This window comes from Megalops cyprinoides, chromosome 13 (genome assembly GCF_013368585.1).
Source record: "Megalops cyprinoides isolate fMegCyp1 chromosome 13, fMegCyp1.pri, whole genome shotgun sequence".
NCBI lineage: Eukaryota > Metazoa > Chordata > Actinopteri > Elopiformes > Megalopidae > Megalops > Megalops cyprinoides.
In genome coordinates this window covers 9,392,097-9,406,816 of record NC_050595.1, presented here as the reverse complement: position 1 = coordinate 9,406,816, position 14,720 = coordinate 9,392,097, and the positions used below count along the sequence as shown (strand labels likewise).

Sequence of the window (14,720 nt, the reverse complement as noted above, 5' to 3'; positions counted from 1 at the left end):
TCTAACCAATTGGCTCAATTCAGATTACATCCTAGTACAGTCATGCATAGATAAAGAAAACATTAAGGATCGGGTTGAACCTGTTAATGATTCAACAATGTTGATTCAGCAGTGACTGTATGAGACAACATTCATATAATTAAATGGACTTTAAATGCTGTAGGTTAATAGCACTGACTAACATAATACAATGCATATATAGTGTGTTGCTAAACAGGCAATAAATATCATATAACCAGTGACAAGCACCTAATTTCCATTTACAGGTTATGTTCATACATGTTCTGTTTTGTAAATACTATATGTTATAATTAACGCTATAGATATTTTCCACAAGTGTAACCTCTGGAAAGAGCTCTTGTAAAGAGCAACAGTGAGACCTGAGTGAGTTTTACAGCACTCCAAAGGTCCCCTGTTTCTTCCGGCTCTCACCTTAAACATGACATTGATCTCCTCTCCCAGGGGATCAGCGTTGACCAGGGTGATCTTCAGAGGCACGGCATTGGAGTTGAAGAAGGAGCAGGCCTATAACGCAATCGTCACAGTTTTGTTTTCATACCAAATGCGCTTGCGATTGAACGCAATTATTCTATAACCCTGCAACAATGCGGAGCACTTATGATGGAAATGGAGCCCCACTTGTTGGAAGCCGGGGGGGTCAAACATTTCTACAAGGCTTGACATTCTTCCACAGCTGTGAGAAATTTGCCTGGAAGGTGCCGACTGCTAACAATACAATACCCTTCTCCGCAATGGAGAGGCCATGCAAGTGAGAGGGGGGAGGAACGGGGCGTGTGTTTCTTCACGGATATGGCGTGGCAGAGGGCCGGCTAGCACAGATGGAAGGGGAAGACCTCGACTGTGTGAGACTGACCTTGACGTTGAGCTCCTTCGCCACCAGGCTGGGGTTGAGAGGGAGTCTGCAGCTGTGCTTCTGGAAGAAGGACTGCATTCTCTCCAGACCCTCCTGCAGCATGGCCTGATGAAAAATAAATACATAAATAAATCACAAACCAACCAGTCACCACATGCAAGCTGAACCCGTGAGCACACCTTTAAACCAGGGTTGCCTGAACACCACAGCCTGAGAGGCCAATTTCAGCTGAGGGCAAAAACTCCCTCAGTCAGAAACGTGGCTTTTTCTTCCACACTCTTGTACCATGGATGCTGACATTCCATGTCCTTGTATAAGTATATGTATATATACTGATAATATCTATATTCTACCCATTGAGTCTTTTATCCATTTTATTATTTTTATAATTTATAATTTTACTTTTATAATTGACTTTTTGTGATTATTGATTATTATCCTTCTATTTATCACTCATTTATCTACTTAGTGAAACCATGTCAAACACAGAGCTATAAGGTCTGTCTAGAACAAACCAAATGGCCCACAGGGACTGAGCAAAGGCTCACCACCATATCAATGCTTGTACTTTACTTTCATGTTACTCTGTCCAAATACAATCAACAGCTGCAGAGGTGTGGTCACAGCTGGGTATTTACGTAAGTGCTCATCCGAGTCTAGGCAGTCTTAGTTCAGGCGCCGTTTGCGTACGTAACTTTTGACTCCTGGGTCTCTGCAAGACCAGTCTCATCTGATTCATCTGACTGTCCATTCCGCAAAGCAGAACCTAACAATACTTATACAATATTTACATTTACATTTATTCATTTAGCAGACGCTTTTATCCAAAGCGACTTACATAGGTTACAGTTATTTTACAATGTTATCCATTTATACAGCTGGATATTTACTGAGGCAATTGTGGGTTAAGTACCTTGCCCAAGGGTACAGTAGCAGTGTCCCAGCGGGGATCGAACCTACAACCTTTCGGTTATGAGTCCTGCTCCTTAACCACTATGCTACACTGCCGCCCACACTATGTCAATATGTAGATGACACATTGTATATGTATATACAGAAGAGATTAAAGGGTGGCAAATGAAGCTCGCCATCTGTTGTGAGGAGTGGAAACTGCATTCACTTTAGCCCCCCCCCCCCTCAGGTGTGTGCCCACCGTCCCTCACCTGTCGGGCGGAGCCGCTGGCCTGGCGCACCTTCTCGGCCAGCGCTCCCAGCAGCTGCACCAGCCGCGTCTGTTTGTCCAGCTCGGCCCGCAGCCCCGCCCCACACAGGCACAGCAGCACCCCCAGCACGCTCTCGTAGCGCGCCCCGAAACACGGGTCCTGCACCGCGTCCCGCAGCAGCCTGGAGAGTGGGACGTGTTGACACTCTCAGACTTACCTCTCAGACAGAACAAACTCTGACCAGGGACCATGTTACATTACATTACATGAATCTAGCAGATGCTCTCATCCACAGCAACTTCCAGCAAAGTAGAACATAAGTGTATCCATTCAAGTTGAATGAGCAACAGTGTCAGTCCAGGCTAACAACACTCACAGACCAGTGAGTTTGAGTACAACACCATTAAAGCCCTACCGCAAGTTACCTTGTGCAACGTGACTAGGCAATGGAAGCCAAGTACAGTACAATAAATCAATCACTAGAACACAGAATCCAAAACACATCACGATACTACATGTGAAGTGGTGTGGTGCGTGTGGTGATTGGTTGGTGTGTAAATGTTAGGGTTTCACACTGCTGTTCATGCGTGCAAACACTAACCAGTACAGGTGATGGGCAATGTTAATGTTCCCTTGTGCTCTCGAGAGGAGGAACATCACCAAGGCATTCTTCAGGTGACACTCAAATTTCAGTGCCTGAGAGGGGAGATAAAAGTCTTTCACTATCTACCCCTCAGAATACAGCCAGCGCTTTACTGCAAATCCCTGCTCTAACCAAGCAATATAAGGGATCTTAAGCAGGCCTGGGGACAGAATGAAAGGTAGAATTAACAGTACAGTTACAAAGAGGTTGATTTACTCTGCTCCTAGAGCGATTTATTTAACTATAATGGAATCAAATTACAGTAGAGTGGAATACGCACTGTAATGGCATATACATTGAGTAGAACTGACCTGAATGCTAACTGGCTCCATACCCGACAGAGAAAAGAATGGCATGCGGCAGAGACAGGGTTTACCTGCACGAGCTGGGGCAGGTAGTCGGCCAGCTCATCGTCGCTGCTTCCCTCGATCCAGCTGACGGCCATGCTCCGCACCTCTGTGTCAGCGAACCTGCCACCGGGTGACAGCTCTCATTACTGCCGGCAGACTGGAAGTGTCACCTCTGTCCTCAGAAAGGACACTGAGCCTCCATCTGATCACTTCCCAAAACACACAGGCATCTACACATGCATGCGTGCACAGTGCTCGTTTCCCCAGAGTCCCTGTCTGTGTGGAGAACATTTTTTTTTTTTGGAGCAGGAGCCTTGCTCTGGTCTCACACTTCTATCATTCTCAGTTTGTCAATGCAATCCAACGCAAGCCTGCAGTAATTGAGTTCCTCCTCCTACAGCCGACATTCATACTCGAACTGTAAGATAGTGTGGGGCTGTTATAAAAATAGCAAAGTGAGAAACAATGCCGAACATTAAAATCATATTTGGGACAGGAATTAATCTCACCTGGATTCCGGGAATGAATTAATTCCAACAGGAAGTGAAAAGTAACACAGACTCCCAGGGGCCCCTATCCCTGCCCTAAATTGTGTACCAGTGTAAGAGACAGATTTACTCTCATGTCCTGCACCAGAAACCTTACTACTGCTGCTTTAACATGATGGATTGAAACGCCTGAGCAATAAATCACTTTAAATGGGGCTCCGGTTTTGCGGGAGGCGTTTTTTGAGGGAGGCGTTTTCGGTCACCTGACCGAGGCGTGACATACTTGGAGTCGAGCAGCTCCAGGGCGGAGACGGGGGACAGGGGAGGCCAGTGGTGCAGGAGGCCGTGGATCTCCGCCATGCTGCCCCAGTCCCAGCTGGGGGCGCTGGCCAGGATTTTGGGCAGGCTGTGCTTGTAGGCGCGGCAGTGGTGCCGCGCGTCCCACAGGAGCTGCCGGTCGGCCCTCGTCAGCCTGCAGAAAGGCACACTGGGTAATTTGGGGTCGGCCGCCACTGCGGACAGGGGGGGGCTCCCCCGCGGCTCGGCTCAGACAGTCTGTGCTGACGGCGCAGACACACAAACTTGTAAAAACAAGGGACAATGAAGCAAATCAAACCAATTACCAAGATTAGAGGATGGAAATAAAAAAAAAAAGAAAAAACAGCTACTAAAGAACAGCTGCTAAATTTAGACTTCCCAGGCTGGAAATAACCGGTCAGCCGGGACTACGGCGAACTTTTGTGGGCGTTCGGTAGCAATGAAGCAACGGGCCAGAGAAACTGGCTTTGCACTGCACATGGCGCTCTGCCCACGGCCTGCTTTGGGACCGGGAGACAGAACTGCTAGAGGATTAGCTTCGACAGGCCCGTCCACTCTCTGTCCTCGACGGGTCGGGATGGCTCCTATTTCCTGCAGCCTGTAACACGCTTGTCTATCTGCAGAGAGCAAAACCCCTTTGCATCTCAGCAGGGTAGTGCAGCATTATTCAGACAAAAGTGTAAACAAGATTTAGGATTTATTCCGCAGTAAAATTGTCTAGCAGCATAATTACCTCTTTTGCTTTTTTCCCCTTCTGGTTTAACATTGTAAACCCAGCTCAGTGTGGCTTTCGCCACCGCTGAGATTTGTTTTTTAAATTATGTCTTTGGAAAAAAGCATCCTCTGGGCTGACAGGATATGACATCTGTCTTGTGGTAAAGTGCTCATTTATACTGGAGAGCAATGAGAGGAGCAATTCGGGTGACTGGGTCTGGTACAGTAGCACAGACATGGGAAAGCACAGGTTAGATGCCAACAGGATATTCCTTTCTAGGTTTTCAATGCTAGGACTCACTACCCCCCGAGTCTTTCCATTTGTTAACCCTGACTGTCCAATTGCTGTTCCCTATGTTAACCCTAACCACTCAGTGGGTCAATGTTAACCTCAAACGCCCAATGGGTGTTACGCAATGTTACCTATGACCCCAGATGGGGACACGTACCCAAAGGTGGAGGCCCTGCCACATAGCTTCTCGACGCGCGTCTTCATTTCTGGGTCCAGCGGCTCCAGGGACTGGGGGTCGGGGCAGCTGGCTGGCTGGGGGCCCACGTACTGGACGTCCAGCGCTGGGCTGGGGAAGTCCACCTGCAGAGAGGAACAGAGCCGGTTTGCACTTCCTCACAGCTAGCAAGCAAGTCACACTACTCTACAACACGTGCTGTGTTTAGGTCACATGACATTTTATAACCACTCTGAAGCTGTACTTTTATGCCACCTACTGCTTGGTAGGTTTACTAGAACACAATGCCAGTTATTGTATTGTAAAAATGTATGATGCATTTTGTCTTGTCCTCTGAACTCTCACTGCCCACAAACAGATTCTGTCCTCAGTTAAGGTGTCTGCCTGCTTATTGAGCAATAAAAACAGTGAGGTGACGGGTCTGCTTTGTGGGATTACACTACATTACATTCGTTTAGCAGACGCTCTTATCCAGAGCAACTTCCAGCAGTGTATCCATTCAGGTTGAATGAGCGACGCTGAGGGATCACCTGCAGGATGATCCTCTCCATCTGGTTCCTCTTCCTGCCCAGTGTCACCGCAGAGGAGCCCGTGAGAGAGGGCCACAGTACCAGCAGCTTGGTCCCCTGCGCCAGCACCCTGCAACGCAACACACATCAGAAACGCTATACAGGTCGGGGGGGGGGGGGGGGGGGGTCTATGTCACCGGCCTGAAAAGGAGATGCAGGGGGATTACCGTCGGAAGTCGAAGAGGGCCATGGACACCTTCCCCAGCAGCTCCGGCCCTTTGCGCTGCTTGTTGGAGTCCGGGGAGCTGGTGGCGTTCTGGTTCAGCACCCCGTAGAGGGAGAGGCTCAACATGGACTCCAACGGTAAGAGGGCCACAGCAATGGGAAAATTTATCCTTAAGGCAAAAGGGGAAAAATCTGGGTCTAAAAATGCCTCAGGAGAAAATGTTCCATTATTATTGCTGTGAGGAACAGCTGTGCAATCAGCCGTGAAAAAAAAAAAAAAAAAAAAGATTGCTTACAGCTCGTCCCATTTGATGTGGTAGAAGAAGCTCTTGTACGTGCCCACTTTCTTGGACTGGACGGGCTTGAACAGGTTCCTCCCGTTGTGGGTCAGAGCGCACATCAGGTAGTACTTCTCATAACTGTGAAACCGGTTGCCAAGCAGCCAGCAGAAAACACAGATTTACATTCATTTTCAGATGTTATCAACAAACAGATTAACACTTCTCTGCAACTGCAAACCAATGAGTTCAAACAAACCACTACCCAATGAGTTCACAAGTGTTTATAATGAGAATCAGATGTAAAAATAACCCCACAGGGAATATTCCATGGAATATTGCTGAGAGGGTACACCCTTAAATTGTTATGTATGAAGTAACATCACCAAGAGTGATGAAAACAATAATAGGAAACTCAACAACAAAACAATAATAATAATAAAAATAATGAAGATTTACACCTACACAACAATAAAATGACCTTTTTCTTCAAAGATCAGAATATTCACAGAATCTTTTTTTTATTATTTTGCCTGCTTTGTATTGATGTGGCGTGGCGTACTGTGACTAAATGCAGCAGTGCATCCATTGGGACTTCAAATGGCATTTAATTACACGTCCCTTGAGGCCAGGACCTCAGTGGGATCTTGCTCTGATCTCCATTATGAAGTATTTTTGGAGCACAGCAGTGCCAGGTTCAAGAATTCTCAAGCTCTCCAGGTTTATTAATAGCATCTGGTTTGGGCCTGGGGTTCCCGGGCAGGAGGGGAAGACCTATTATTAACCGGCATCTTGTTCGTTTTAAACTGCCGCTGGACCCGGGATCAAGAGGACCAAACCCCCAGACCCGCCTGATTCACAGCCCGCCGGGAACTGTGGCAGTGCTTTTCGGCGCGTGTTTTCTTCCCAAAAATGGAATGTTCTGAATTGTGCCCACACCCCTCCCCTCCCCCCTCCCCCTTCCTTGTTCCACTGACTTCCACGAATGGAAATTGCCTCCTCCGGTCTATTCCTGAAATATAAGATAGCGCTAGCAACCAAGATAGTCTGGCGAACCCGCGGTGCAGTGCAGTTCAGCTGTACAGCGCAGCGGCGGGCTGCTCTGTCTGCACACCAGCCGACAAAGTCAACAGGTCTCAAAGCGCGCCCGCCTCAAACGTGTGCAAATATGCGTGGCGTTAAATTTAATCCCCATTTATGGGCATGACTTCACCAGGCGTATATACTGCATGACATAAAGCGAGTTTATAGAGGCTGAAAAACAGAAAAATGACAGCCAGTCTGCCCTTTAAAGAGCACTTTATAGCAGAAAGTCATTTACTTCACAAAATAAGGACACACTGTATAGGCCTGGATTACATATTGAAAAGACTTTTATTGCACAGCAATGCTGACTGCAGTGGAGAGCTTTGGAACCATGAAAATAAGCCTGTGCATTGTAACTGGGGCACATGACTCTTATTCTTCACCCAAGAACAATAAAGGAGCACATTGCTGGTATGAATTATGGGGGGCAGAATTAAAAGATGCGTGTGGATGAAGCCGATTCTCCTGATCGTGAAGCGGTGATATAATGAGTGCCCTGGAAAATATTCACCAATGACCAATGCATGCGGGTGTGAGCGGGCAGCTTGACCTCTCGGCCCTGTGTGAGGCCTCTCCAGCCGGGGGCGCTGACAGTACCTGCTGACCCAGGCGTTTGGGATGCCGTGCACGGCGAACAGGGTAAACTGCAGGTGCTCGGTGGTGCCCGAGGCCTCCTTGCTGCTGCGGCTCCCCGCAGGCTCACGCTCGGCCTGCTGGGGGGTGGCGGGACAGAAGGACCGCAGGTACAGCTTCGCCAGGTCGTACACGGCGGCGGTGAGGCCGCCCAGGCTCTCCTCCACCGGGCTGAAACAGCCTGGGGGGGGGGGGGGGGGGGGGGGTCAAAGTTCACATACAGTGGCGTCAGCTGACTCGGCTAGATAAGATACATAAGTCTTTACTACTAAAAGGAGAAGCCCTGAGGATGAAACAGCCTCAGAGTAAAACACTTATGAAAGAGATCAGTAGTGCTCACCATTTGATGATCCGCCTGATGATTTTGAAGAGGCCTGTGAGACAGAAGTAGGTTGTTTTCTAGAACATGTCTGCAAATGTTTTTAGACCACATTATCATACAAAAGAGGCATTCATGCCACTAACACATTTGCCAAATCATCTCCTCCTGTTCAAAGAATCTCATCACTTTGATCATTTAGCATAATGCTCTGTCATTTATTATTACCATGGGAACCTTTGCTTTTCGCATTATGGGCTGCAAACGTGTCCCCTCTGAGGTAGAAAACGTGGAAGTGACCCGTGACCATGCCTGCAGCTGATGAGCGTTTACACAAAGCTTGCGGCAGGAAGCCTCACCTCCGGGGCCTTGGTTCTGGGGAGGTTGACAGAGCGTTTGACCCTCTTCACTGCCTCCGTGATGGCCAGGGTCTCCACCTCGTCCAGCACACAGCAGATGTTCTTCACAGACTGGATCACATGATCCACAGTTTTGTACTGGGTGTTCTACAAGGAAGGAGGGAGGGGAGGAGAGAGAGGTACAGAGGGAGAGAAAGAAAAGGAGAGGGAGAGAGAGGAGGAACTGGCTGTCATTCACTGATGACCAACATTTAACCTTATGTCTCACTTATCTCACTCACACACACACACACACACACACACACACATACACATATTATGGCATTCCTGTTTCATACCAGGATGATCAGTGCTATCTTTTCATTACTTTCAGTTAAAAATGTATTGTTTTCCAGCAAATCTAATAAAAGGGGGTGGTCTGTTCAAACAGGACTGTGGCAACACTTCTACTATTAGTGATGATGGTCCTCAGCTGTTCAACTTCACCTCCTCCATGCTAACATCTCAGCTTTGCTCTAAAGAAAGGAAAGCCCACCTCATTCTGAAGACAGGCACTGACTTGATTGTGGTAGCCTTCCAGGTAGTCTATGAGGCTTTGCCTAGAGGGGTATCACAAAACAGGATGTCACTGAAAGAGTCAGAGAGTCAGGACCCAGGGGCTGCACCCAGCATGAGATCACAGTCACAGACTGCTGCAGACAAAAGGGGCCGCGTTTCTACCTGGAGATGGTCTCCTTGAAGGGTCTCTCCACCTGGATCAGGTACTTCTCCAAGTTGATTGGGGAGTTGTCGTCCTCAGCCTATGTACACAGATGAATAAAACATACTGTAAGAATGCAAACTCCTCCGCTCACTGATTTGTCCTCAAAATTAGCGTGCTCTGCTCATGTAAGCGCCAGACTGCACGGCACACAGGCTGCGTGTTGCTGCTGGGAGGTCTGATCCCTCCCCAGCTTTCCTGGTTCGGGCGGGGAGGTGACTCACTGTACGGGCCAGGTCCCTGCGGACTGTGTCCTGGGACAGCAGCTGCAGCCGGATCTCCGACTCCCACTTCCTACAGTCCTGGACGTACTCGTGGCTGCCCAGGCTGTGCTTACTGGGAAGTGGAACAGGGAGAGCAGAGGCTTTAGTGCAGACAGCGTGAGGAAACATGAGGTTTTGCCCAAGGAATTGTGACAACCTACTGAGATTGCGGGCTTGAATCCAAAGAGCACCACCTCAGCTGTGCCACCACACAAACAACTTGACCTAAACTGCTTCAGTGGGCAGGGAGTATGTAAATCCTAATCTCTGGAACTGCTCTATATCTTGTCACGCATATATCTCTATTAATGTGTCTGTGCCTGTCCCTCTCTAACTAAGCGTAACTGTGTAAAGGGGAGGGGACTGTGAAAACATCCTGTCAGGCAAGACAATGAAAACATGCACGCAAAACAACAATCAGGGAGCTAGGGAGCTAAGGCAACACAAAGTGAAACCAACCACTGCTCTCAACAATGCGCAGAGCAGCAGATTAACAGCAAGCAAAAAACATTCATGACATGTGCACTAAGAAAAGGACGCCTTGTCTTGGGGGAAAAAAAAAGGACTTGCAGAAGGTCGGCTTTCACATACACCTTCTGTTCCTTATCCACTAATGTAATTTTTTCCCGCTCTGTTAGTTTTGCTACACAATCAGTCAAAGAGCAAAAAGGAAACATTCTGCAAATTCAATTTAAAAGCACTAGTTCTCTCAGTGTGGAATGTTGGCAGTGATCTCATCTATATACTCTTTTGCTGTTTTTTCCCCCCCACCCCGATGTCTTTGGACTCCTGTTCCTTTCCCTTTTGGTGAGAACATGCCGATCTGTGCGGCAGAGGGGGACAAAGGAACTCACTTCTGCAGTACTTCCTGTCGGCCGCAGACTTTGAGGACGTAGCTGCCGATGTTGACCTGGTTGAGATCGTCGTGAACCCAGCACAGGGCCTGCATGATCAACAGCTCCACTGGGGAGCTCACTGTGTGTGTGTGTGTAAGACAGAGAGAGAGGAAGAGAGAAGGAGTTAGGAAGGTTACTGACAAGAGCAAAGGGAACAAATACAGGCCAGACTCTCACACCACATGCATCTGTTCACAGCGTGTAGATCAAAGTGAAGTCTCTCATTCCTGGCATTGCTACAGAAAGCAGCAACAAGTGCAGCTTTTTCTGAGGCTGATGCCCAAATGAGTGCCGAGGAGCCCAAACTACATCCTATTCATCCTGCACATAGCAAAGTTTCGATCCTAGCTGGAGAATTACAAAAAAGCGGGAGATGACATGTATTTTGATGGTTGGTGCTCTTTAAAATTAGGGTTCATCAAAAGGTAATTTCAGGGTAGGAGGTGCAATTAGATCGCTGGCTACTGACAGAGATGGAACATTTTCCTGCTTTAAACATTTGCTGAGGAAAAAAAAATTAAATTCTGACTTCCTATTTACAATATGGAGAGGAAATCGGCAGGAAATGGTTACGAAACCAATAGTTACACTCCATTAGATGTGGTTCTGGGATGGGCTGGATGTCTGTGTGACGGCAGTTAATGCCAAAGCGGGCATTTTTGATGGTATATGCTGAAATTCTCCATCCATGTCACTCAAACACCACACTTGGGGTTGGAATGTTGGGCGGCACACTCAAGAGCTACCAGACACAACAGATCTAAAGGATAAGATCCTACTCCTTATGACAAGGGAGACAGCTGAGGTTTTCAAACCAAGCTACCGTTAATCACCACCAAGCCTACTCTAGCCAATCAGCAGCGCGGAGGAGGCTCACGTCCAATTAAGCTTCAGATGAGAGTTCAGGAGACCTCTGTATGGCCGTCGGCTGGAGAGCACAGGAGAACTCAGTGGTTATATGACCAAAACAAACAGAACTAAGCAAGTTCTTCTCAAACTCATATTTGTGGACTAGAGAGGAAGAAAACAGGGGGCTTGGTTCCTGTTCATATTGGGTGGGTTTAAAGGGCAACAGGAAAGATGCTGTAACGTAGTTTGCCTGTGATCCGACAGGCGCTGGACCAGCCCAGTTCAAAAACAGAACGTTTACCCCCAAGCTCTCAAAGACACACCCACTCACTGTGAACACCAGCCAGCTCCCACAGTTCACTTCTTCCTATTTTCATGCCAGGGTGTTCTCAGAATTGCTCAGCCAATACTCACAGTTAAGAATTCAGCTAAGGTTAAATAAATGGAAAATAAGTTTTTTTTTTTTCCCCCCAAAAGTGGCCCAAATTCAGCTCAAATTTGCTTGCAAATTACTAAAACAAAGCTGAGAGGAGAGTATCAGTGAATCTGTCCTCCTTGGTTCATTCACAAGGCATCACAATGCACCTCCTCATTAGATCATAGTCCATGACGTCAGTCGACACCCAACTGTATCACCTCACTGCTGAGGAGGGCAAGACAGACATCAGGAAACCACAGCCAGCGTCTTATAAGAGAACTGAAGGCCATTGTTGCATGTTGATGCACTATCATGGGCTTCCACTCTGTCTGATCTGAGAGTCTAAACAAAGCTCCTCAGAGAACAGAGAGGTGACACTGAGGAAAACTAAAAATGCGTGCAAAGGACTTCTCATTGGACGGAAACAAAACGCGCCTCGGCTGACATGACCCGAGCGCAGAGAAGGAAGAGGTGTGATTTAAGAGCCAACGTGCGTGGAGATAGAGAGAGATAGAGAGAGGGAAAGAGAAAGAGAGAGAGAGAGAGAGAGAGAGAGAGATAGAGGGAGAGAAAGGCTGTGCTCCCCAGACAAAAACGTCAGGCATACATGAGGAAACGCAGGCCTCCGTTAGATAACAGAGCTGCTCTTTGTGGCGGGGGGGGGCTGGGTCGCTCAGGCGCTTTGGAAACACATTCTTTAAGGTCTGCAGGGCCCTGCCCGGGAGAGGGGGACCGGGCGGGAGCTGAAATCACTGTGCAGTCGGATTATTCGCGAACAAAGGCCGACCTGACTCCCTGCCAACGCTGGGGTGCAGAACGGCACAGAAGGGCCTGGCTGCCACCATCCCCGGGCCCATTCAGGGGAGCGCACAGAGGCACGACTCACCCCCTGCTACCCAACACCCCTCCCAGGCCCGATCACATGGCCACAGAAAGAGAGAGTGCAACCGCTGAGGGCAGCAGACCTCACACTGACCGGTCAGTAAATAAGAGACCTCATCATTTCATCGGCACGCGAAGGTGAACCGCGCTGCGTCTGCCTCTCGAGGAACGGGAATGCAGCACTCTTCCCGAAAGCACGTGAATCATCCCAAACGCAGCTTCCTGATCCACACTCTGCTTACAGCTACCAAGCGGTTTCCTGGCTTTGACAATCCTTTTAAAAAAACGGAAGGGGTCATACATTTTTTTTTTCTTCCTGTTTCTTTTCTATGAATACTATAGCGTTTGTGACAAACGTCACTGTAGGGAACTGTTTGGCACTAAAATCAGGGAAACTTTCACATGTTCCCATCTCATGCCAAAATGCTTTGTGTAAAAGGTCATACAAATAGCACAGCGTTTCATCCATTGTCCTCAGCAAACCCGCAGTTAAACCAGGTCTGTGACAAGAGTCTCCCCTGTGCAATTCACCATCTGTGGATGGAAACCTGCATTTACCACGTAGGAGGAAACACTAAGAAATAGCAGACAGCTATGCTTCCTTGAAAACAACAAAACTGCATAATAATGACCAAAAACACTGAATGTGCCCTTTTTGTGGCGTCGGAAACCTTACCATCACAGGTGAAAGTTACAGGCTGCTGGGAGTCGGAGATCTCTATGGAGACCTTCACGCTGCTGCCGTTGTCCCCATTCATATCCCTCTGAGGGATCACCGGGCTCAGCACATACCCGGGGTTAGTGGCCAGGTCATCATGAGGGAACTTTGAGCTCAGTCTGAAATCAAGGCAATAAATCGTGTATGTTAAGCAAAAATACAGCAGAAATATTCCAACTTTAACTTAACACAATGCGCTGACTTCAGATGTTTCCAGGAAGGAAATTAAGTAACTATGATCGTCATTACAAGGTCAGCTGCAGCCACAATTCAAATGATCAGAATCAATATGGAGTTCACCATCCCAGCAAACACCTTGCAAGAGAACACTGTGCCACAGCGCTATAGCAACGTTACGAGGGCGTTGTTCTGCAATGCAAACGCTTGAGAGAGCTCGTGCTGATTATCAGTAGCTTGTCACTGTCTCATGGGTGGATTGGCACCCAGCTGTGCGAAGCTATTTAAAGACCCCAGTCACACACATGGTGCACAGGCTGGTTTACTTCTGTATGCATGCTCTGCCTGAACTCTTGCACAACAGTGGAACCAGAGAACTGTCAGGGATCCGACATTACCATTCTCTGGATACACAGACTGGGCTTACACTACACGGGGGGGATCAGGGGCCACTGAGTTCAGCCACCGAGCCACCGTATCATCTGATTCCTAGAATGCAGCTATGATATCAGTGGAGTTTGGGATGCAGTAGTTGGATCAATTCTGTGATAACACAGGGCTTACACTGCAATATCCTCGCAGAAGGCCACCACCTCTTCATTCTGGGCTTCCATTTCGTGCAGGACATTGTATCTTGACAATACTTTCCCATTTCCCTTGTCTCCCTGGGGAAAAAAAATACATGATATTAATAAGGAAGTGCACTGTACATACCATGGTTAGTTTTTTTGACAAACATGCAGTTACTGGAATTAACACATTCAAAGACAGCCTTGTTTATTCCACCTGAAAAGAGGAAATGAAAATGGCTGAAACAATGGCCTGACAGAACATGACTGAACATCAGAAAAGAGCACGTTCATACAACAGAATCCGACACCATCACAAAATGTTAAAGAGTAACTTGCACATTGTTACAAGGGGCAGGGCAGGAAGCCTGTGTTACAACCACTGTAGCTGTACAGCTGACACAAGAGACTGACTTCATACAATCTTGTTAGCCAGATTAACTGTTATCAAGACCCTGAGTGTGGATTCCTATAAGCTCCTAAGTATAAATATCTACAGGCCTTGTGGATATATTAAACAAACACTGCAACGCACTTGTTGACACTGCTTAGTGCCAAACTGCTAATCTTGTTTGACAGCATATTTGCCACTTTGGCAAGGAAGTCTGGGGAACTACTTCTCCCTCTAGCCTGACAGCCCACAAAACCTACTTCACATTTTTCATGCTGCGGCTGTTGAGTTTTGGAAATGGTAGATTTCCAATGATAAAATGTTCTAGGTTGGATTTCACATACCATTTACAGGAATTTGTACTGAAAGTA

At 47.7% G+C, this 14,720-nt stretch overlaps 1 protein-coding gene across 1 annotated transcript in view; it reads right to left on the bottom strand.

Moving 5' to 3' along the window:
- LOC118787739 (phosphatidylinositol 4-phosphate 3-kinase C2 domain-containing subunit alpha-like) overlaps window positions 1-14,720 on the bottom strand; it is a 31,590-nt gene that overhangs the window by 6,651 nt on the left and 10,219 nt on the right. The window contains exons 3-21 of the mRNA XM_036543372.1: window positions 13,954-14,054; window positions 13,171-13,331; window positions 10,304-10,424; window positions 9,411-9,522; window positions 9,147-9,226; window positions 8,962-9,025; window positions 8,427-8,573; window positions 8,089-8,122; window positions 7,713-7,929; window positions 6,048-6,170; window positions 5,754-5,921; window positions 5,548-5,656; window positions 5,000-5,142; window positions 3,802-3,990; window positions 3,057-3,150; window positions 2,639-2,733; window positions 2,038-2,218; window positions 875-979; window positions 433-525 (exon numbers count right to left, since the gene is read on the bottom strand). Of these exons, the coding sequence (XP_036399265.1) occupies window positions 433-525; window positions 875-979; window positions 2,038-2,218; window positions 2,639-2,733; window positions 3,057-3,150; window positions 3,802-3,990; window positions 5,000-5,142; window positions 5,548-5,656; window positions 5,754-5,921; window positions 6,048-6,170; window positions 7,713-7,929; window positions 8,089-8,122; window positions 8,427-8,573; window positions 8,962-9,025; window positions 9,147-9,226; window positions 9,411-9,522; window positions 10,304-10,424; window positions 13,171-13,331; window positions 13,954-14,054 (2,337 nt within the window). The remainder of the gene's footprint in view (window positions 1-432; window positions 526-874; window positions 980-2,037; window positions 2,219-2,638; window positions 2,734-3,056; window positions 3,151-3,801; window positions 3,991-4,999; window positions 5,143-5,547; window positions 5,657-5,753; window positions 5,922-6,047; window positions 6,171-7,712; window positions 7,930-8,088; window positions 8,123-8,426; window positions 8,574-8,961; window positions 9,026-9,146; window positions 9,227-9,410; window positions 9,523-10,303; window positions 10,425-13,170; window positions 13,332-13,953; window positions 14,055-14,720) is intronic.